We start from the raw sequence: 24,748 nt of genomic DNA on the forward strand, positions 1-24,748 counted from the left end.
AATCTTAAAAAAAAAAAAAAAAGACGAGATCTGCAAGTCAAAGTGATTATTTGACTGTATTTAGTCTTACCACTACTTAAAAAAAAAAAAAAAGAGTGCTATAAAACCCACGGACAGTTCAGACAAGTATTATTGAAAAAGGAAAGAGTAAAAATATCCTAATGTATGATGAGACAGGAAGAAACATTTCTTTTAAATATATATATGTTTAATTAGTCCTACTGTATTTACATTCTCCTATCTTAAGAATACACAATAATATAGGGTACAAAATTTAAATATTTAGTAAGAACTTGCTGTGTCAGAGGATGGAAACATTTTTCTCACACCTGTTTGTCTTATTATTAATTGCCACTATTAGTTCTATTGATGTTCTATTTAATAGCATTTCTGTAATAAAAAAGTAAACAATCCAGAAAGAAATAATTTCAAACGCCTATTTTTCATATTTTTATGTTAAAATAATAACACAACTTAGAATATATTATTATTATGGTTTGGGGAGGTCTGGTACGGCAGTGTCCTGGGCTGGCTCTCTACTTTGGGCGTCAAGCGTCGGGCAATCGCGAACTCCTGAATCCTCATCTCTGCCTTCCCTGGGCGGGTCAGGTACTTCCTCGCCTCCCTTGAGCCCCGACGACCAGCCCATTAAACTCGCCCGGTCCTAGAGTTGGCAGAAACACGTCAGGCTGTCAGCTCGGCGAGAGCCTGCGCCTGCGTGATCTCAACACCCACGGGAACTCCCACAAGTCTCCCGGGCGCCGAGTGGGCGGTCCTTATGGGAGGTGGGCCGCATGCTTCCTACGGTTTTACCGCCCGAGACTGCATTTCCCACAGGCTACTGCGATGAGGCGAAATCAGCCTGGGACTACATTTCCCACAGGCCACCGGGGCAACCTGGCCCTCTGCCTTTTCCTCCCACTCTTTCGTGATTGTTGGCGCGGCTGCGGGCTCTGAGGCCTGTGAGGGAGGAGTCGACACCCAGCCTCACCGGGCGGGCGCTGCAGACTCCGACCCGCCCACAGGGCTGCGTGGACTTCTTTCTGTGAAGGAAAATAGTGAGTGCAGGGCGTTGCGGGGAGGGGGCTGGCCGGCGCTGCCCGCGTCCCCGGCGCGCGTGTGTGCGTGAGTAGCGGGGTGCCGGACGGTGAGGGCTCGGGCTCGGGCTGGGCGCCCGCGAAGGCTGCGCGGGAGCGGTGCCACCGTGAGCCGTGTTCTAGGTTCCTGCTGCCTCCTGCCCCTTTCCCCTCCCAGCCAGTGGTCTGCCCTAGACAGACGGTCCCCGGAGGGAGGTCGGTCACGGAGCCTTTGAATGAAAGCTTCCCAGCGGGAAGGCGGGGAACTGATCCGGAGACGGGAGTTTTAGAGCCTTCAGTTTCTCCAAGCAAAGCTCCCGAGGAGACTGGATGGGAAATTACCCCCTTTGTGTTCACTAACTTGTTTTACGAGCACATTTGTTTTCCTCTGCCCGAAGTACTCCACATAATTGTGACCTACTCTGTGTCTTCTTTCCAGTGGATGATGCGGTCCTTAGAGATGGATTCCCCCTCCCTGTGGCCCCTCATCCTCTCTTTTTACCCAATATTCTCATTAGCATTTTAGTTGTTATTTCTCACTACTGATTACAAATCATTTAAATCTTATTCTGTGATCCCTTTTCTAAGCATCCTGATAGTAGGTTATAGGAATACAGTTCCTGAAGTTTGCTCTCAGGGCTTTATTTTAGACTTCGATAGAGTAAAAAGATGAGTATTAGTATTTGGTTGGCAAACTAGATACTACCATACAAGACAACTCACCTTCTCCCAAGGCTTCATTGTCAAGTTCAGCAAGATAGGCATTGGTTTAATAATTTCAGTAGCATATAACAGTCGTCTTCCATGAGAAGCTTTTAGAAGTGGGAATGTGATTGTAGGTTTGAGTGTATTGGTAGGTCTGTGTCCTTAGTCATTTATTTTATTTTAATTTTTTAAAAAGATTATTTATTTGAGAGAGAAAGCGAGCACGCACGCACACAGAGGGAGAGGGAGAAGCAGACTCAAGCCTGATGCAGGGCTTGGTCCCAGGACCCTGGGATCATGACCTGAGCAGAGGCAGACACTTAACGGACTGAGCCACCCAGGGGCCCCTAATTTTACTTTTTAAATTTTGTTTTATTTGTTAGGCCTTGATTTGACAGCAGAATTTGTTTACACGTCATTGGACAGTGAGAGGCAGCGTGGTATGCTGCTGAAGAGTATGAGTTCTGAGTCTGAAATATCTGGCTTTGAATCTTGGCTTTGCCACTACTAGATATTTACAATCTACACACTCTGCACACTCTGTTTTCTAAATCTTTAAAATGGGTATAACAATAGTTCCTGCTTCATAGGGACATAATAAGGATAAGATGTATTAATATGTATAAAGTTCCTTAAAACAATGTCTGGAACATAATGAACACTCAGGAAGTATTAACTCTTCATCATTGGTGATTCTGGGTCATTCCTTTCAGAATTCAGTAGCAATAGAATAAGCTTAACTTGTTAAAAACAAATTCTTTTTTTTTTTTTTAACAAATCCTTTTTTTAAAAAAAATATTTTATTTAATTATTTGACAGAGACACAGCGAGAGAGGGAACACAAGCAGGGGGAGTGGGAGAGGGAGAAGTGGGCCTCCCGCTGAGCAGGGAGCCCTACGCGGGGCTCGATCCCAGGACCCTCAGGATCATGACCTGAGCTGAAGGCAGACGCCCAACCGACTGAGCCACCCAAGAGCCCCTTAAACAAATTCTTAAACTGAAGACTGATTAGGGCTTCCAGGTGACCACAAACCACTTATAATTGCATACAGAGTTGTAGTTTATATATGTGTATTTTTCTGGAGAGAAACATTGTGATTTATTCAATTAATAAAGGTGGTATATGCAATAAAAATATTTAAAACCGTTGGTGTGCAAGCAAAGATTTTGATAGCTGGGAATGATCTTGTACAAAATTAGAGTTCAATATTGTATAAATAGTTAAGTACCTCAGTCCATATTTATGTGATGGAATATTCTGCAACTAACAAAAATATGTTTATAAAGGATCAGTCACAAGAAGAAAAATGTGAAGTAGTTTTAAACTACGTGCACAGTTATGGACAGTAGTATTCAAGGAAATCTTAAATTATATATGAATCTCATTTACTATCATATGGTTTTGTGAGATATTTTTCAAGGACGGTACATATTTTAATTAGTGGAGAAGAGGGATTTGGCCACATTTATGGATCATTCCTTGTGTACCCAAGAGTGTTCTCTCTACTTTGCGTTCATACTCTCATTCAGTCTGCAGTGGCCACTTAACCTGAATTATGTCTTTCAGAGAAGAATAGATATAATTATGTTGATGAGATACAACTAAAAGATGTCCAAGTACTGCTTTTCCCTGATGATCCTATTTGATCTTGGTTTTATTAAAGTCTAGAATGTATCCACTGTGAATAACTGTTTAATTATAACTGTAAAATTATTGTAAAAGTCTTCATATTAAATTCTGAAGGTAGAATTAGGGCAGACTTGTCCTACCCCCCTCCCCCCCAAAAATCAGTAATCCAAAGAATTTATGAAAAAAGTTAACATTAAAAAAAAAAAAGTTACCCATAACTCTACCTATTAGACTGTGAAATAATAAATAATGTATTTATATTGGTTTCTACCCTTGGTGCCTGCTAATATTTGGTCTTTGACCAGGGTTCCTGACACGGAGCTCCTAAAATCCTTGTGATTTCCTGAGTAATAGGAGTGTTTGACACAGAGCTCCTAAATCTCTTAGAATTTCCTGGGTAATAGCAGTATCTTTTGTTCTAAAGAAGTGACTATTGGGTTCTTGAATGGGGCCTGGTCACTAGAAGGACCAAGCCATGTTTAGAAGCTTGAACCCTCAGGGGTGCCTGGGTGGCTCAGTTGGTTAAGCGACTGCCTTCGGCTCAGGTCATGATCCTAGCTTCCTGGGATCCAGCCCTGCATTAGGCTCCCTGCTCTGCAGGAAGCCTGCTTTTCCCTCTCACGCTGCTGCTCCCACTGCTTGTGCTCTCCTGCTCTCTCTCTCTGTCAAATAAAGAAAGAAAGAAAAAAAGAAACTTGAACCTTCAGCTCTAGCTCCCATTCTCAGGGCAGGGATAGGGGGAAGGGACTGGAAAATGAGTTAATAATTGATCAATCCTATATGATGAAACCTCCGTAAAAATCCCTAAAGTACAGGGTGTGGAGAACTTGCAGGTTGGTTAGCACATCCATGTGCCAGGAGCATGGCACATCCCATCTCCTCAGAGACAGAAGCTCCTACACTTGGAACCTTCCAGACCTCACCCTGTGTATTTCTTCATCTGGCTATTCACCTGTATACTTTATCATATCCCTTAATGTATAATAAACCGATAAACTTAGTGTTTTCCCTGAGTTCTCTGAGCTGTTCTAGCAAATTTTTGAACCTGAGGAGGGAGGTGTGGGAACCCCAATTTATGGCCAGTTGGTTAGAAGTACAGGTGACAACCTGGGACTTATGACTGGTTTCTGAAGTGGGGGCAGTCTTGGACTGAGCCCTTAACTTGTGGGATTTGATGCTAACTCCAGGTAGATAGTGTCAGAGCTCGGAGCTGAGTTGAATTGTAGGGCATCCAGCTGGTGTCAGAGAATTGTTGATGTGTTTAAAAAAAATACATAGTTGGTGTCAGAAGCACTGTGAGTGTGAGAGTAGAGGAAACCAATGCATGTGTCCTAAACACAGACATAATATTAATATTTTGGTGTGCATTTTCCTCCCCCCCATCCCAGTTTTTTGTTAGCAGATATATAGGGTTTTATTGTATCTGCAGAATAGAATCACGCTAATTGATTATGCAAAGTAGGAAAGACTCTTCAACTCTTAGACTAAAACAGGGAAACTATAGGACTCAATGTTCTTTGTGTGCAGCAGGAAGAAGAGGGAAGCACCAGTGATCCTCTTGTTTGAAAAACCTTGGGGCACCTGGGTGGCTCAGTTGGTTAAGCGACTGCCTTCGGCTCAGGTCATGATCCTGGAGTCCTGGGATCGAGTCCCGCATCGGGCTCCCTGCTTGGCAGGGAGTCTGCTTCTCCCTCTGACCCTCCTGCTCTCATGCTCTCTGTCTCTCATTCTCTCTCTCTCTCAAATAAATAAATAAAATCTTTAAAAAAAAAAAAAAAGAAAAAAGACAAACCTTATCGGTATTTACACGTTTTGGGATTATAGCAATGTCATATAAAAAATATAGGTGCAGGTGAAAGGACTTCCAAGGATCTGTTGTACAAATTACTCTTCCAGTGACAAATTTATATAAGAAAAGAGAGTAAGATGATAGCAGTTATGAACATGTACACCAATCTCCAAGTTGCATAGGAAGAACAGGATTCAACCTTTGTTAGTTATTTCAGTTTTGCATCTTGTAACAGAATGGTGCCTCTCTCTAATTTCTATAGAGAAAGAGGAAATTTAAAGATCAGAGAAATCTTTCCTGCTATTTTTTAAAAGAAAAGTTGCATTCTTAAGGTCAGGCTCTAAGTGTTTTCGTTAAAATTATAAGAAAACATGCCAGAGAGAAGTAAAAAATGGAAACAAATTATGTCCTTTATAAAAATGAAATGAGGGGCATGTCATGTTCTTCAATAATAATAATAGCTAACTTATGTTAAGCCAATTTTCTAGTAAGTGTTTTAAATGGATTTTCTTACTTATTCTTCAAGATAACCATATGTAGTAGTTGATATTCTTATCCCCATTTTAATGATGAGAAAACTGAGCTACTGAGGTGTTAGTAAATGCCTGATCAATGTCTTCTCTATTTTCTCTCTCTCATCTTGACGTTATCCTGAGCCCACAAAAGAAGTTCTGGTTTGGGTGGTATGGCTTCTTTTTCAGTTAGAATGTAGGAATGATTTTATTTAGGAATGGGCAGAAGCCCTGAATAAACACTTTTCCAAAGAAGACATACAGATAGCTGACAGACACATAAAAAGATGCTCAGTATTGCTCATCATCAGGGAAATGTAAATCAAAACCACAATGAGACACCCTCACACTGTTAGAATGGCTATTATAAAAAAGACAAGAAATAACAAGTGTTGGTGAGGATGTAGGGAAAAGGGAACCCTCATGCACTGTTGGTGGGAATGCAAACTGGTGCAGCCACTGTGGAAAATGGTATGGAGGTTCCTTAAAAAGGTAAAAATAGAACTACCCTACAATCCAGCAATTCCACTTTGGGTATTTACCCAAAGAAAACAAAAACATGAAATCAAAAAGATATCAGCACCCCTATGTTCATTGCAGCATTATTTACAATAGCTAAGATATGGAAGCATCCATCAGTAGATGAATGGATAAAGAAGATGTAGTACATGTATACATACAATGGAATATTATTCATCCATAAAAAAGAATAAAATTTTGCCATTTGTGACAACATGGAGAGACCTAGAGGGTATTATGCTAAGTAAAATAAGTCAGAGAAAGACAAATACCATTTGCTTTCACTTATATATGTTGAATATAAAAAACAAAACAAAACAGAAACAGACTCAAAAATACAGAGAACAAATGGGTGGTTGCCAGAGGGGAGGAGGGAGGGAGATGGGTGAAATAAGTGACAAGGATTAAAAGATACAAACCTCCCGTAAAATAAGTCAGTCACAGAGATATGTAGAATAGAGAATATAGTCAATAATAATAACTTTGTATGGTGGCAGGTGATAGATTTATTGGGGTGATAATTCCATAATGTGTATAAATGTCAAGTCACTGTGTTGTATACCTGAAACTGAAACTAATATATGTCAACTATACTTCAATAAAAAAAAATTCCAACCCAAAAAAAAGAGAATGTAGGAATGTAGGGAGGAGGATCTGTTCAAAGCAGAACTGTGCAGGCCAACATTCGATCTAGATCAGCCTCCCCAAAATGAAGTCCTGTCCAGAAAACCTGCTGACATGTCTAATTCTGGCTTCCGTGAAGAAGTGCTGTTGTTCTGCATCCAGCTGTGTGCATCTTGGTTCACTGGGGTTTGGATTTATCCAGAATCCCTCTGTTCTCCAAAATTTCATGTGAGGGTGGTTGTAACATCATTTGGAACCAAAATGCGGGGACAAGAAGGTTTATTGGCTGAAGTTACTGGGTACACTAAAGCCTCCTTTTCTTCTCTCAGCTCTGAATTTTCTAGAGTTTGAACTTCTCTGGTAGAGGAACCCCCCAGGAAGACTGATCGGTTCTTACATTTCTAGAAGCATGGCCCATGTAAGTTGCTTCTCTGTGAAATATTGGGATTTTTAGACTACATAGATATTTTCATTAAGCACCATCTCATTACCTGCTTGATTCCTCCTGTTTGAAACGGTGCCAAACAATTGCTTCTTCCTTATGAGGTCCCCTTTTCTAATTGGTGTTCATTAATTCATTGAGCAAATTACGGAAAAGATCACATGTGATAAATCTTTGCTGAAGGACTGTGGTGGAACAGTGAAGGTGTGAAGTCTCATGAATTATTTGAGCTCCCTGTGTCAGTCAGTGGTTTGGTGAGTTTGAGATATTGGCCTCATTTGACCGTACATCAGAAGATTTAACATTTTCCACAGACCTACTAAGATGGGATTTTGTACTGATTGGTCTCAGTCTTAATATGATGAGATCACATGCTCTGTGAGGCTTTTAGGAACACATTAGGGCCATGACTGTGACATGGAAACATTGATACCATCATTCTTGCCAGGTGATGCCTGAGAGTGACAGTAGGTCAATTTTGTGGTGGAACGGGACCTGCCAGACTTGGGTGACATTCGTTTGATTCTGAATCATAATCCGCTAACTGAAAAACAGCAAAAGTGTTGAGTGAGGAATGCTGCATGGCAATATGAGCTTATTATCGTAAGTCGTAGATTAACGTAGATTACCTGAATTGGGGAAATCAGAGACATTTGGTCAAATCTCATATAAATCTAAAATAATGACTAATTCTGATACATATTCACGAGAGGTACTTTTATGCCATCATGAAAATTTTTTTATTAATATAAGGAAAAATGTTTACGATATGATCTGACATAATAATCTTGAAGCTTGAGAAATTAACAAATTTGTGTAATATCTATTTTCTTTTTTTTTTTTAAGATTTTATTTATTTATTTGAGAGAGAGAGAATGAGAGAGAGCAAGCACATGAGAGGGGGGAGGGTCAGAGGGAGAAGCAGACTCCCTGCTGAGCAGGGAGCCCGATGCGGGACTCGATCCAGGGACTAAGGATTTTATGCTTAAAAAATGCCTATTTCTCTTAAAGGGAAAATAATGTAAAGATTACTATTTCTTGAGAATTTATTAGGTTAGGTACTGAGCAGGCAGTGTCTTTGTGTATGCTGTTTTATTTAACAGAGAAACTTGGATTATTTTATCAATTTCTCAACAGATCTGGAGTACTGTGGTATCCCACAGCATACAGAAAATTTTGACCGTAGCAACAGGGTTCTTCCAGAACATGCAGATATTCTGATTCATTTGCTTCTTATATGCTACGTTGAAACTTATTATCTCCTCTTCTTTCATCTTAAAACATTTTTTTTTTTTTTTAATTTCACCAGACATATGTGGGTTTGCAGTTTCAGGGATCAGTGACATTCAGGGATGTGGCCGTAGCCTTCTCTCAGCAGGAGTGGGGGAGTGAATCCTGCTCAGAGGCACTTGCACAGGGATGTGATGTTGGAGAACTATAGTAACTTGGTCTCACTGGGTAAGTTTACCTCTGTCAAATAAATTAGAATCTTCTCCCCAACATCGTACATTTTAGGGCTATCTTAAGAAGTGAACGTAATTTCTTCCCTCTGTCCCCAAAGAAATGGTTTGAGCTTTGTTAGGCTGGAAAGGATGAAATGGCAGGATTAGAACTCTGGGGTGTTTATTGCATAAACATTGACAAAGGCCAGATTTCTCATTATGTTTATGCTCAAAATTGCTATAAATGCACTATTACTATCTGACCCACCTGCAGTCAAAACAGCTAGACACAGGGTCCTGATTTGTTCTATCTGAAGAGCCTGTGCAACTTATACAGTGGGGGGCTGGATAAACAAATCATTTAAACCTGAAGGTACCTCACTTTCTTTCTTACAAAACAATTACCCTGATTTTGTGGTTAAAATTTATAATTCATGAACTTTGCATTTAAAATTAAATGAGTATCCTATAGATACATATGTTTCAAGAAACTTTTTGGTTTTTCTCTTAGAAAAATAACAGTAATAATGTTAGTAACTCACATTGTGCTTACTGTGTACCAGTCACTATCCTAAGCTCTTTACATGTTTGTATCTGATTTATATTAACTGATTTTTCTCCTCACAATCACCCTATGAGATAGGGATTATTGATAACCATTTCAGATGAGAATGTTGAAGACAGTTTAAGTGTGTTTCCCTAGGTCACACAGCTGGTAGGAGGCAGAAACAGGAATTTGAACCCATGCACTCTGGTACCAGAGTCTGTGTTCTCAATTACAAGGTCATGCTTTCTGTCAAGACATAGGAGAGAGAGAAAGAAAGAGAGAGAGAATAGATTTCACTTAAAATAAAACCTTTTGCCCATCTATTTGGATTCTTGAATCACCTTGCCTTTCCCTGAAGTACTTCTCAATGTCATTTTAGTCTATTCCAAGTTTAACCTAAGCTCAAAGTATTTTTTAATTCCTATTTTATTTCTTTTCTACATTGTATGGCATTCTTACCTTGTAAGCTGGACATTCCATTTCTAAACCACATCTGATTACTTTATTGGAACAATGGAAAGAGCCATGGATGATAGTGAGGAAAGATCAAAGAAGACAATACACAGGTGAGTAAGAGCAGGTCAGGTAGAGAAGCTCTCATTGCTGGAAGTAACCCATGTGGTCAGGGAGTAGGCACATCTCTGAGCTGTTGTTTGTAACTTTCCCTTCAAAGGCCCCAGCAAGGCCTGCATAGAAAGCCTGAAACTTGGGAGAAAGATAAATATCTCACCAAAATTTCCAAAGAAGCTTCACCTTTACCAATTTTATCATTCCCTCACCTTCTCATATTTCCCTGGTCATCTTATTAGGCCTGCTCTCTTTCCCAGTGCAGTATTTCAGCTATTATTTTGAATTTGACTGCTTTCAGCTCCTCTTCTACATTTAGATTTATTTGTATATTCTGAGGTGGTGATAACTGAGCAGAGATAAGAACAAGAAGGGATTAGGCTGTATAATTATATAGAACATTCCAGGCAGAGTGAATAACAAATTTGCATTACTTGAGGTGGAAATGAGCTTTGTGTGATTCAGGAGCAATGAGCAGAGTGGAACAGAATTAATGAGGGGAGAGTAACAAGAAAAAAGGGAGAATATCAGAAGGGACCAAGTCATGTATATTTTTTTGTTAATTATCAGGAACCTGGCTTATTTTCTAAAAGTGACTAGAAGCCATGATCTAATTTACATTTTTCTGATTTAAAAATTTTTAAAAATGAGATGAAGACTAGAAAGCCATGTTAAATTACACAGCTTAATGAGTTATTATAAAACAGATATCCTTAAAACATCAACCTGAGCAGAAGTAAAACATTTAAAAAATAATAATTTCAGGGGCACCTGGCTGGCTCAGTCAAAGAGTGAGCGACTCTTGATCTCGGGCTTGAGTTCAAGCCCCATGTTGGGTGTAGAGATTACTTAAAAATAAAATCTTTAAAAAAATAAACAATAATAATAAACTAATTAAATAAAAATAATTTCAGGCTTACAGAGAAGTTGCAGAATTCTACAAAGAATTTTCCTATTCTCTTCACCCAGATTCTCCACATGAGGAGATAAAACTTCTCCAACTCCCCTCGAGCCCTTTACCAGCTTCTACCTAATGACAACCCTTTTTTCTCTCTCTCCCTGATAGATCACTTCCAACCACATCCAACCTTACGAAGCACCCCAAACCTCGCTATTGGTTTCACTACCTCTCCTCCAATTAGCCTGCTAACCTTTTAGATGAATATCTACTGTTTATTTTGAGGTTCTCAGGTCTGCAGATACCTTCCATCGCTCCCCTCTGCTTTTTCCTGCACAGATGCATAGAGGATGGACTGAATGGGGACAAGGGTAAGAATGGGAAAAGCTGCCGTGAGGCCAATTCTGTAGTGCGAACTGGGGGGTGATGGTGGTTTGGATTAGAATGTTAGTGGTGGAAAGTGGTGAGAAGGTATGGCACTCGTAATGGATTTTGAACATAGAGCTAACAACATGCTGGTGAATTATAAATGGGGGTGGCGGCAGAAGGACATGAAGAAGGATGAGCAGGTTTTGAGTTGAGCAGGTGAATGGTGACAAACTACCTGAGATGGGAAAGAGAGAGAAAAGGCAGGATGGAGAACAAATCTAAACACGCGTACTTTGAATATGTGAAGCTTGAGATGGCTATTAGAAATGCTGATGAGGCTGTTGAATATGCACGCCTGAGCTCAGGGAGAGTATAGGCTCGCACTTGGCAGTTGGGTTTTATTGGCATATGGCTGGTGTTTAAAGCCAGGGGAGTGCGTGAGGTCTCCCAAAGAGCCAGTGCAGACAGAGGAGTCTCACGGTTGTGTCTGTCGGCGGGGCTGCACAAGAGACTGTTGAGAAGCACATTTTAAGGTAGAATTAAGTGGTACCACCAAAGACAAGTGAAGAGTATGTTTCAGGGCGGACGACTGATCACTGAAACAGGAATTAAAACAAGAAACGAGCAATGGCCTCAATATTTGACCTTCCCAGAAGGGGAAATCCTCAGTGGCATCAAGGAACGAAAGCCTGACAGGAGTGGTTTAAGCAGAATGGGAGTGAGTACCCCAGTTCTGTAGAGGCATTGCCTATGAAGAGATGGGGTTGGTTGGGACATGGGGTTACACCTGCATGATTGATGTCGGGAACGCTTCCACAGAGTGGTGAAAATGGAAGAATTAGGAGGAAATTATTGTGGAAGCAATGGCCTTCAGCTGGGCGGGTAAGATGGTGGAATTTTGTGCATAAGAGAAAACGGTGACAGTGGATGTGGATGTCGGTAACTTAATTGATATAGTAGAGGAATGAATATATATCTTTTTTGGGGGGGGGAACAGATGCCTTTTATTGGTCTAAGCAGCATAACTAGTGATAGGCTTGGGCAAAGCCCCCCCATGTCCTGGCTCCCAGCTTCCCTCTCTTGGGAGTTGGTGACTCACCCCCAGGGGAGAAGAGTGTTCTGGGCAGGGGTGGCAGAGAGAGCCAGGACAAAAAACACAGAGTTGGGATCTGAAAGGGTATCAGGGTGAAGGAGAAAACACAGGGTTACCAGATCATCCAAAAAAAAAAGTCCATCAGGGCAGAAGAGAGGATGCTTTCCCCACATGGGCCCCTCTGCCCTTGCCAGGAATGGGAGGGGGCAGGAAGCTTCTGCTAGAGATTTCCTACTGTGCCCTTCGTGCCATCAGCATCTCCCGGATGTTGTCCTCAGCTTCCTTCACACTCCGCTCCAGGTAGGATTTTTTCTGTTCTAATTCTTTAATTTTTTCTTCTGCTATTTTCTGTTTCTCTAACAGTTGATTGTGAATTGCCTCCTTGGACTGAAGAATAAACATTCTTCCTACACCTTCATACATGTGAGTCTCATCTACCAAAGTCATAATCTCTGTATCTGTAAGATGTGCATGCTTTTTCGTTCTGTTTAGCTGTTCAATCTGTATGTCTGCAAGCTTCACCTTCTGTTGAGTGTCAGTAACTTTGGCTTGAAGCTCTGTGAAGGCCTTCTTCAACTCCAGATCCACGGGAGCCGCCATCTTGGTTCACACTGAATATATATCTTTTATCTTGTGTTTTCTCAGAGCTATAAGAAGAAAAATGATTAACTGAAAATTAATGAGGGGAGGTATGAAATCTTTGTTGTTGAGTTTACTCATGCTATACTGACTTATTCCCTTTTTGATCATTGCCTCTTATGCAGACAGGGGTGGTGATAATAGCAGTTTCTTTATTGATTCTCTACTCTATGCCTGACACTGTTCTAAGCATTTTTTTTTTTAAAGATTTTATTTATTTATTTGACAGAGAGAATGAGAGAGAGAGAACACATGAGAGGGGATAGGGTCAGAGGATGAAGCAGACTCCCCGCCGAGCAGGGAGCCCGATGCGGGACTCGATCCGGGGACTCCGGGATCATGACCTGAGCTGAAGGCAGTCGCTTAACCAACTGAGCCACCCAGGCGCCCTGTTCTAAGCATTTTACACGTTATTGCCTTATTGATTCTCACGGCAACATTGTGAGACGTTTTTCAGATTGCTATCAGTATTTTATTATCTGAGGAAACTAAGACTTGGGATGATTAAGAAATTTTCCTAATTATAGAGCTAGTTCTTAGAACTAGAATTTAGACAGAGTTGGCTTATCTTTAATAATCACTGTGCCATTCTGCATTTGTATATTCTTCTTTTAACTGAAATGTATTGATTTAAACAAATATGTACAGGGTTCTTAATTGATGGATTTTATGTAACTCTTTATTTTGAAATAATTCCTAACCAGAAAATTTGTGAGAATAACACAGAACATACATGTAACCTTTACCTGGAGACTGTTAATATTTTATATATTTGCTTTTTATCATTCTCATTCTGTCCCTTTCCCTTGAAATGACTTCACCTTTACCCTAAATGTTTCAGTGTATATTTCTTTTTCCTTTTTTTCTTTTATTTATATTCTTTTATTTAGAGAGAGAGAGAGTGCACATGAGCAGGGGGAGGGGCAACGGGAGAGGGAGAGAGAGAATCCCAAGCAGACTTTGCTGAGTGCAAAGCCCAACTCCGGCCTTGATCTCACAGCCCTGAGATCATGACCTGAGCCAAAAACAAGAGCCAGAAGCTTAACCAACTGAGCCACGCAGGTGCCTCCTCACTGGTATCCTTTATAGAAAAAAAATAAAATTCAACCCAGTATCCAAGACAAAAATCATGAATTTCATTTAGTAGTCTTCTTACTTTAATCTCCTTTAATTTGAAAGAACTCCTTGGTCTCTCTTTGCCTTTTATGATCTTGGCACTTTTGATGAGTACATGTCTTTTGCAGATTGTTTCTCAATTTGAACAATGTTTCAGTTATTTATTCAGTGTGAGCCCAGGCATTCTTACTGTACTCAGTCAGTTGTAATCTTCTACTATCATTTTGATATTCAAATTGTCTCATATTTGGCAAACGGGAGCCTCTTCATGGTAGCCTCTGTGTCCTTTTTTACTTAAAAAAAAAAACCCTTATAATGAAATTTAGTTTTAATATGTGAGCTAGAATATGTAATTAAATGGCATTCACAACTTAGTAAAGAGCAGCTCTAGTAGGATATGGAGATGTAAGTGAGGGCAAGAGATGTAGACGCTGGAGTCTGCTGAGGAGGGATGGCCCAAGAGTGGCTGGGAAGGAGGAATGTCCTAGAAGAAGATGCAGCCTCCTAGCAGTGAAGAGAAGGCAGGAAGAAAGACATAGCATTCTTTTTGATAAAATGAAGGTCTTTTGCAACATTTCAAATACAGTTCTGTGGTTGAAAGTCATATAGTTAGGAACATGCACTAATTATTTTTCATTTAAAAAACAAACAGAAGAAATTTAGCTTCTTTTTAAAAAAGCTGATATAAGTTCTAATAGAAAATGTTCACGTTTGACGGGAAGGGGAAAGAAAAAGGAGAGAGGGAAACAAACCATAAAAGATTCTTAAAGATAGAGAACAAACTGAGGATTGATGGAGGGAGGTGGGTAGGGGATGGGCTAGACAGCTGCCGGGTATTAAGGAGGGCACTTGTTGTGATGAGCACTGGGTGTTGTATTTAAGTGACAAATCATTGAATTCTACTCCAGAAACAATATTACACTGTTACGTTAACTAAGTAAAATTTAAATTAAAAAAGAAAAGAACAGAAAATGTTCATGTTTGAAATTTATAATTTTTTTCAGAGACTATTATTTGCATTTAAAATTTTTATTTAGTTTCAGTTCTGTGTCACACGTTTTGATGGGCTCCCACCTATTTTTTTTTTAATTGACACTAACTATTTATTCCTATAATTATTCAGGGTTTAATTAGAATTGATTTTCAGAAATGGAAATTACCTGAAGAAAAGTTTTTGGTTTTTTTTTTTAAGATTTTATTTATTTATTCATGAGAGACAGAGAGAGAGAAGCAGAGGGAGAAGCAGGCTCCCAAGGAGCAGGGAGCCTGATGTGGGACTCGATCCCAGGACCCTGGGATCATGACCTGAGCCGAAGGCAGACGCTTAACCATCTGAGCCACCCAGGTGCCCCGAAAAGTGTTTTTTTTTTTTTTAAACCTATTTCGTAGCTCTTTTCTGTATTATATATTTATCTTTGTGTATTAGTTTTTGCCATAATAAGTCACAAATCTGTAAATTGGTTCTGCTGTAACAAAATACTACAAACTTGGTGGCTTAAGACAACAGAAATCTACTGCCTCACAATTCTCAAAGCCAGAAGTTTGAAATCAAGAAGTCAAGGGCATTCTGTCTCTGAAGGTTCCGGGGGAGGATACTTTTTTGCTTTTTTGTAGCTTCTGGTGGTTGCTGGTAGTCTTGGCATTCTTTGGTTTATAGCTACATCACTCCCATCTCTGCCTCTGTTGTCACAGCATGTCCTCCTTTGTGTCTGTCTCTGTGTGTCCTCTCCTTTTCTCGTAAGGACACCAGTCACTTTAGATTTAGTGCTCACACTAATCCAAAATGACCTCATATTAATGAATTACATCTATTTCCTCACATTCTGAGGGAGGGGGAACCACTATTCAACCCTATACACTTTGTATCTAATCAGTCTACATATATCACTTTGAGGGCTTTTTATTTTGTTTTTTTTTAAATAAATTGTATTGTTTTTAATGTTTCTTAATGTATGGAAATATGCCGTTCTTAAAAGTCTGTTTTGTTGTGTTTTGGTTTTGTATGTTGCCAACTGAATTAAAATCCACATAAAAGTTGAAAAAGTAATACAGCAATCCTTAAAACCATCACGTAGATTCACCAGTTTTTAATATTTTGCTTTGTTCTGTATCTATATAAAAAAAGTTTTGCTGTACCATTTAAGTTGCACAAATTATAACATTTCATCCCTAAATACTCAAGAATATACTAAGAAAAGGACATTATATTCTATAACCACAACAAGAAAATCATTTTTTTTTTTTTTACCTGCAGCACCTATGAGAGGATCATCTTAGGCTCAAATGAACATTCAGACTAAGACTGCCTTTGGTGATCTTGGCTTTAACTATTCGGAATATCACACAGCAGGCACGCCAGCATGTTGTTCGTTCTATGTTCAAAATATGAGTGCCATACCTTCTCACCATTTTCCACCACTAACTTTCTAATCCAGACCACCATCACCCCCAGTTCGCACTACAGAATTGGCCTCCCGATGACCTTTCCCATTTTCTGAGTCCATATGCAACTTGTCTCTCAGTGGTCTTTTTTTACCATAAACGATATTAGTAAGATAGTTCACCACATACCAACTTTGTCATCTAGAATGTAATGCAAGCCACATATGTAATATAAAGTCTCCTAGTGGTGAATTTAAAAAGAAAATGGTAAAATTAATAATGCATTTTGTTTATTTCAATATATCCCAAATATGATCAGTACAATTACTATAAAATTACTAATGAGATAATTTACATTTCTCTTTGCTCTAAGTTTTCAAAATCTGGTGTGTATGTTACACTCACAGCACCTCTCAATTTAGTCACATAGCTGGTGGCTACCATATTGGACAGGCTGCTCTAGAGCACTGCTCCCTTTATCTTTGCACTCATCTTCTGATTTACATGATGTTTATGAAGTGTCTTTCTTTGTCACTTTGCTTATCTTTGCCATAATGGGTAGAAAATGAAAAATTTTGAATTCTCAACTGTGTTCAATAAACGCTAAATATTTTTTAAAAGATTTTATTTATTTATTTGACAGAGAGAGAGCACAAGCAGGGGGAGCGGCAGGCAGAGGGAGAAGGAGGCTCTCCACTGAGCAGGGAGCCCGATGCGGGACTTGATCCCAGGACTCTGGGATCATGACCTGAGCCGAAGGCAGATGCTTAACCGACTGAACCACCCAGGTATCCCAAATGCTAAATATTTTTTAAGGCACAAATTGATGTCTGAAGTCTTCTTTGAAACCTTAAAAGATAATGGATGCAATCCTTTGAGCAACACGTTGAGAAAACTGAAGGACAATGTAGTAATGATTTATTTCACTACTGTATCATCTTTCTGGGCAATGCCAGAATTCTTCCATTTCCTTATTTTAATTTTTCTTTTTTGCACACTGGGATATAATTGATAATGATGAAATAGCTTTTCAGATGATGAAACAGAAAAATGTCCCAAGGGAACATTATTCTTTTATTCTTAAAGGAAAAATAGATGATTGGTATCCCATTGTATATCTTAGTTCCATGAAAAGATCCAGTAGAACCCTGTGTAACTGTAAAGTAGAATGAAATTTATTCTTTTTTGAAAATAAGTGAATTTTTGTCTTTGGAAGGTCTTTAAGAAAGAATAAAAGTCAGAAAATATTAATTCTTACAAATAGTTAGAACTGCTTAAAAAAAAACAACTCAAAAACTAAAACTTAATCCCATGGGCCCTGATAATTTATGGAAGGTTAAGACATGTCCCAGGAAGTATGTTTTTCTCAATTTTGTTTAACCCAGAGACAAGGAATTATGTTGGTTTCACTTCTTGGTTTCCCCTGCCACCTTTTTGGTCATTTTTCAGCCTTATCTGGAGGATAGAACATTATCTTCTCAGGAGCAAAATTCTCCAAATGTACACAATTGTTGGATGTGTCATGGTTGTGTGTATATGAAAGTCATTTCAACCTTTGAAAGTGTATTTTCTTATTTTTTTATTTGGAAGATTATTTGGATCTGTTGATAAGAAAATGGTGGCACAACAGCATTTAGGACTGTAGATTATACATTTGAATGCTGTAGTATAGACAATACTATGAGAAATATTATGATCAGGATTTCTAGTCTGCTTCTAAACCAGGATCAAAGACTAGTACTCAAATTCAACCAAAAGAACAGATTCCATCCCTGATCCAAAGAGCCCACAGAACCCAATATGGAGGGAATTATCCTTATTACCTAACTTGGTGATTTCTTACTTGTTTCCTGGGTCATTTTAGTAATCTTAGAGATCTCAGAGAGGTCTTTAAAGATGTGAGTACAACATTCTCCTAAGAATCATATCTCTGCCTTGTTGGGCCAGTATATTTTCTAAACAGAATCTGTCTAGAACCACTGCCTATCCAATTTCTTGGATACGAGTGCTATACCTTTGTGACATGATCCAAATCTAGTGGTCCTGAACCACAGTGCTGTATAATTCTCCCCATTTTGAGGTCATCTGGTATAGTATGACATGAAAAGCCCTGAGAGCAGAAGAAAGCAGTTCAAAATTCTCCTTTAATGGTGGTGGAAGTTTTTTGACAATAGTCAACACCCAGATTTTCTCCTCTTTGAATGAAATGATCTAAATAGCCTTTTTTTTTTTTCTGAGAAGTTGGAGAATTGATGGGCCAAACTGATCTTAAGAGATAACAGAAATCATCCTAAAGGCAGTCAGTTTAATGAGATAACATATCTGATCCAATTTTCCAGTTGACTCTTGTGTGCAAATTCAATACTTATCTGTAGGGGCCATCCCAGTGGTCTAGTTTTGGTCAAAATGCCTGTACAGCTTATCATATAACATGGAAATATTTTTAAAAGGTAAACATTTTTGTCTCAGTGGGTTAAGTAGCCAACTCTTGATTTTGGCTCAGGTCATGATCTCAGGGTCCTGGGATCAAGCCCCCCCGAGGTTGGGCTCCACACTCAGTGAGGAGTCTGCTTGAGGATTCTCTCTCTCCCTCTCCTGTTCTGCCCCCCAGTTGCACAGATGCATGCTCTCTCTGTAAAATAAATAAATTAAAAAATATATATATCAACCACTGGATTAGAGTGATAACAGTCCAAACCCACATTATTTAATTTTCCTCCTTGTAACTAAACAGTAATCTGTGTGGTTTTCCTTTTACTTTATTATCCAGGAATATTCATTTCTTTAGCAACTTGTCATGTTGTTAATCCTCATCAGAATAAAAAATATCATTATTTGTAGGAAGGTACTTTGTTACTATAGTTTCTTGTGTAACTATTTCTTAGTGTTCTAAACTAGTACTTTTTGGTTATCTTGAAACATAGTTCCAATGAAAAGAGAAAGACAAATTATTTGACTCTTTACTAGTAGTTAAATACTTTTTCTAGGGACACCTGGGTGGCTCAGTCATTGGGCGTCTGCCTTCGGCTCAGGTCATGATCCCAGGGTCCGGGGATTGAGCCCTGCATCGGGCTCCCTGCTCGGCGGGAAGCCTGCTTCTCCCTCTCCCACTCCCCCTGCTTGTGTTCCCTCTCTCACTGTGTCTCTCTCTGTCAAATGAATAAATAAGATCTTTAAAAAAAAAAAAAATACTTTTTCTAAGTATGAGATTATTCAACAACAAAGATTAAAAAAATTTTTTTTTCTGTTCACTTGCAAGAATTACTATGGATTCATCTTTTATCCACCCATTATCATTGATTCAGAATGTATAATTGAAAATAATCATTCATGTGTTCCTTTTGTCATTGTATTTACCATACAGAGCTCCATAGTAAGTCTCTTCTGTTTCTTGAGAAACCTATGAGTCTTCAAAATTTACCTGACTTTTTAAAGGCAAAGATATCTGAGGTTCATCTTGTACCTTCCCTTTCTCATTCCAGAAATTGTTTATTTCTTCAAGGATTATCTATATTATATTAATGGGTTATCAGTGAGTTATTTGTATGATATTGTCTTTTAATTATATCCTAATTCTTTCTTTTGTCTAGAGATTTTTCTTTTTTCTTTTCTTTTTTTTTTGCAATCAATTTCTGCTGTGTGCTAGAGAGTTATAGTTCAGTGCTGAATGAAATAGGGGTTGGGCCTGCTTTTGGAGTTAGTTTTCTGTTGCTTTGTAATAAATTACCACAAATTTAGTAGCTTAAGACTATAGTCCTATGTAATCAAATAATTGTATAGATCAGTTCAGCACAGGATGGCTAAATCCAAGTATCAGCTGTGACTGCAGTTCTTTGGGGCATGGGGTCTTCTTCCAAGCTCACAGGTTACTGGCAGAATTTATTTCCTTCTCACACTTTCCATGTGGCCCCCTCTGTCTTCCAGTCAGCAACCAGCAAGTCTTGTCCATCTCACACTTTGAAGGTCTCTGACTTCTCTTCTGCCCTCAGCCAGAAGAAAGCTCTGCTTTTTAGGGCCTACCCAGATAAGCCAGGTTAATGTCTCCGTCTTAAAGCAACTAATTAGTAACCTTAATTACATATCTTTTGCCATGTGATGCAACATATTCACAGGCATGATATGGGCAAAGGTCATGAAGGCCAAAATATCTATCACAGGTAGGTTTGGGAGAAGTAAATTAAAATTTTTGACAAAGAGAAATAATTATATAATTGAAAACAGGTAGGAATTATAAGAATTAAGTGTTAGAAGATAAAGACATGGACATCCTTAGACAAGGTCAGCAATTTACAGTATCCTGATAAAGTGACATTTTACCTTAAACATATATAGGATGAGAAGGATCCAGTCTGCAAACAACACATGCCAAAGAATTTTTGGGAAATGACATCACCTGCAGATGGAACCAAAAGATGAGAAAATTTGTGACACATTCCAAGTGCCGAAAGGGGAAAGTGAGGTAAATAGGGAACAAAGAAAATTATGACTTGATATGAGGCCTGATAGGTAAGCGGGGATCATATTAATGAAAGATACATGGATTTGACTCTTAAGTGTAAAGAGAAGCCACAGTGGGGGGAAATGAAATTTCATCTGTATCAGAAACATTTATAAGAAATGTTAAACATATCAGTGCCCAGGAACTTGCCTTGTGTATTCTGATTCAGGAGGTCTGGGATGATGCTGGAATATCAGTTTCTCAACAAGCTCTTCAAAGATTCTGATCCACACCTAATATCAGAAGTGAAACCTATTTTATCACCAACATTGGTATTTTAAATAAACTCTCATTAATCTCTGTATTTCTCTTTGACCTGTTTTTGATTTTTATAACAGTATTTTAGTATTGCCTAGGCTATTTATTTCTAGTAGATATTTTCAATGTGTCTCTTCCATAGAAATCTCTATTCCTATATTTTCTCATATAGGAAAACAATATTTGGGTTTTTTTTTTTGTTTTCTTTCAGATTTTCAGTTGAAGGATGAGACAGTCAGCTCTAAAGAAATGCCCACTATTGAGAAATGTACATCTTTTGCTCTACATCAGAGACTTCTTAACAGAGAGCAATCATGTGAATGTCAGGAATGTGGGAAGACGTTTTGTCAAGGCTCAAACTTTGTTCAACATGAGAGAACACATTCTAGTGAAAAAACCTGCAAACGTAAAGAATGTGGGAAGAACTTTAGTAATGGACATCAACTCACCATACATCAGAGATTTCATATTGGTGAGAAACCTTATAAATGTAAGGAATGTTGGAAGGCCTTTACCACCTTTTCGTACCTTGTTCGACATCAGAGAATTCACACTATTGAGAAACTCTATGAATGTAAAGAATGTGGGAAGGCTTTTATTAGAGGCTCAGGCTTTGTTAAACATGGGAGAATTCATACTGGTGAGAAACCATATGAATGTAAGGAATGTGGGAAGACCTTTAGTAATAGCCATCAATTTACTATACATGAGAGTATTCATACTGTTAAGAAACCCTATGAATGTGGGGAATGTGGAAAAGCTTTTTATAGTAGCTCATACCTTGTTCAACATCAAAAAATCCATAAAGGTGAGAAACCCTATGAATGTAAGGAATGCGGGAAAGCTTTTATAGTGTATGGAAAACTTCTTCGGCATCAGAATATTCATACTGGTGAAAAACCTTTTGTATGTAAAGAATGTGGGAAGGCCTTCAGTACCTTCTCATACCTTGTTCAACATCAGCGAATTCACACTGGTGAAAAACCCTATGAATGTAAAGAATGTGGAAAGGCCTTCAGTAGTAGCTCACCCCTGGTTAAACATCAGAGAATTCATACTGGTGAGAAACCCTATGAGTGTAAGGAATGTGGGAAGGCCTTTACTGTGTATGGACAACTTACTCGACATCAGAGTATTCATACTGGTGAGAAACCGTTCTAATGTAAGGAATGTGGGAAGGCTTTTAGACTTAGTTCATTTCTTAATGCACATCAGAGAATTCATGCAGGGGTAAAGCCCTGCGAATGCAAGGAATGGGGAAGGCCTTTAGTCATGCCTCCTACCTTGTTCACCATGAAAGACTTCATACAGATGAGAATCCGTATGAGTGTAAAGAGTGTGGGAAGACCTTTAGTTCTGGCTCTTCCCTAGTTCAACATCAGAGGATTCATACTGGTGAGAAACCTTATGAATGTAAGGAATGTGGAAAGGCCTTTACTGTGTATGGACAACTTATTGGACATCAGAGTGTTCATACTGGTGAGAAACCCTTTGAATGTAAGGAATGTGGCAAGGCCTTTAGACTTAATTCATTCCTTAGTGAACATCAGAGGATACACACCGGTGAGAAACCCTTTAAATGTAGAAAATGTGGGAAGGCCTTTAGATATAGTTCAGCCCTTAAAGTACATCAGAGAAACCATATGTGTGTAAAACCCTAAAAATTTAAGGAATTTGGGAAGTCCATTATGTATGGCTTAAACATTGTTCAGCATCAGAGAATTTATGCTAATGAGAAACATGGATGTTAAAAATCTTGGTAGGCCTTTAGAAAATATTCTCCTATTAGAGAATTCATAATGGAATTCAGAAAACATAAAGCCTTTATTTGTCATTCTTGTGTTTATAATATTTGAATCCGAATATTCTGGATTGGTGGCCAATTCAGAAAAGGTGGGAGACATTAATACAGCATTGATAGCATGAAAGTTTATATGACATATTCTAATATGGTTGAATGAACTAGTGAATAAAAAAACCTTCCAGTACTCTTAAATCATTGCTAAACTTCAGATAATCCATCCTGATTTTTAAAAAGCAGTTTATATTGGAAAGCCTACCATAGCACAGATGTCAATTCTTGTCATTGTCATGCCACCACTGTCAAGCTGTTTGACATTAGGCACCTTACTTTTTATTTCAGGGCATTGCTTTAAAATGGTGGTGATAGAACCTACATACTTGTAAAAACCTATGCTCAATATTTATTAATTTTATTATTAGCATTTTTTATGCTCAATATTTATTGATTATTAGCATTTTTTTAATTTTTAAAAAGATTTTATTATTTATTTGACAGAGAGAGACACAGCGAGAGAGGGAACACAAGCAGGGGGAGTGGGAGAGGGAGAAGCAGGCTTCCCGCAGAGCAGGGAGCCCCGCATCGGGCTCCCTGTTCAGCGGGAGTCTGCTTCTCCCCCTCCTTTCCACTTGTGCTCTCTCTCACTGTCTCTCAAATAAATAAATAAAATATTTTAAAAATAAAATTAATTAGAAACTTACTGTCACAGTGTATGCAGTTAATAAAGGTGTTAAAAGAAGGGACAATCATACACATTTGTTCTAGGACCATTTCTTGAAACAAATTCTCTCCCTCCATTGTGTTACTTTGTGAAAATCAGTAGACTGCATAACATTTATTTCCGAATACTCTTATATACTATTGTACCATGTGTCTATTATTCTAACAGTACCAAAGAGTATTGATTACTGCACATTTCAAAACTGCTACTGCTTTGTTGAAAGTCTTTTTCAGTTACATATTTTAAAATCAGCTTGTCAATTGCTATGGGGGAAAATGTTTTGGGGGATTATAATATGGATTGTATTGAATCTATTGATCAATATGGAGGTAATTCACATCTGAACACTACTGAGTCCACCAATTCATGAACATCTGTTTCTTTTTATTTAGGTCTTTAATTTCTCTTAGCAATGCTGGGTAATATTCAGTCTTCCTCATATTTTATTAAACTTATCCTTAAGTATGTCATAATTCTTGATGTTATGATAAATTCTGTTGTTAAATATATATAATATACATAAATACTTTATATATATAACAATATATAACAAATGAATATATATATACACACACACACACACACACACATATATGTTGCTCATTTGTTTTTATTGTTGAGTAGTAGTCCTTATGGGTGAACCACAATCTGTTTATCCATTCACCAGATGATAGCAGTTTGGGTTGTTTCCAGGTTTTGGCAATCATTAATAAAGGCACTGTTGGTACTTTTGTGTGGACATTTTCATTTCTTTAGGTAAATACCTAGGAGTAGAGATGCTGTCATATGGTAACTACATGTTTTTAACTTTACAAGAAATTTACCAAACTATTTTCCCAAGTGACTGTATTATTTTACATTCCCAACATCAATGTATGAAAGTTCCAGTTATTACACTGTTGCCAGCACTTGGTATTGTCAGTTTGTTTTTGTTTTCAGTTACTCTAATAGGTGTCTGATGGTACCTCACTGTGTTTTTAATTTGCATTTTCCTAGTGGCTAATATGTTCGCCACTTTTTCAAGTGATTATTTGACATCCACATATCTTGTGAAGCATTTATTTATTGGGCTGTTTGTTCTCATAGTGTTGAGTTTTGAAGAGTTCTTTATATATTCTAG

At 38.4% G+C, this 24,748-nt stretch overlaps 2 protein-coding genes across 2 annotated transcripts; one reads left to right on the forward strand and one right to left on the reverse strand.

Moving 5' to 3' along the window:
- Window positions 1-775: 775 nt before the first annotated feature.
- On the forward strand, window positions 776-24,355 carry ZNF30 (zinc finger protein 30). Its single transcript, XM_054511353.2, is given in 7 exon segments — window positions 776-1,058; window positions 7,185-7,273; window positions 8,607-8,686; window positions 8,688-8,755; window positions 9,754-9,852; window positions 21,318-22,358; window positions 22,361-24,355. Coding segments are annotated over 6 exon segments (1,704 nt in total). The 5' UTR covers window positions 776-1,058; window positions 7,185-7,264; the 3' UTR covers window positions 22,768-24,355.
- Window positions 12,098-12,851, reverse strand: LOC123855540 (prefoldin subunit 1-like). The gene has a single exon (XM_045891254.3). The coding sequence runs from the start codon at window positions 12,811-12,813 to the stop codon at window positions 12,445-12,447; it is 369 nt and encodes a 122-aa protein (XP_045747210.1). The 5' UTR covers window positions 12,814-12,851; the 3' UTR covers window positions 12,098-12,444.
- Window positions 24,356-24,748: the final 393 nt, after the last annotated feature.

The sequence above is a fragment of the Mirounga angustirostris genome, unplaced genomic scaffold (genome assembly GCF_029215605.1).
Source record: "Mirounga angustirostris isolate CCGP_5_RB_7025 unplaced genomic scaffold, mMirAng1.0.hap1 SCAF_16, whole genome shotgun sequence".
Lineage (NCBI taxonomy): Eukaryota > Metazoa > Chordata > Mammalia > Carnivora > Phocidae > Mirounga > Mirounga angustirostris.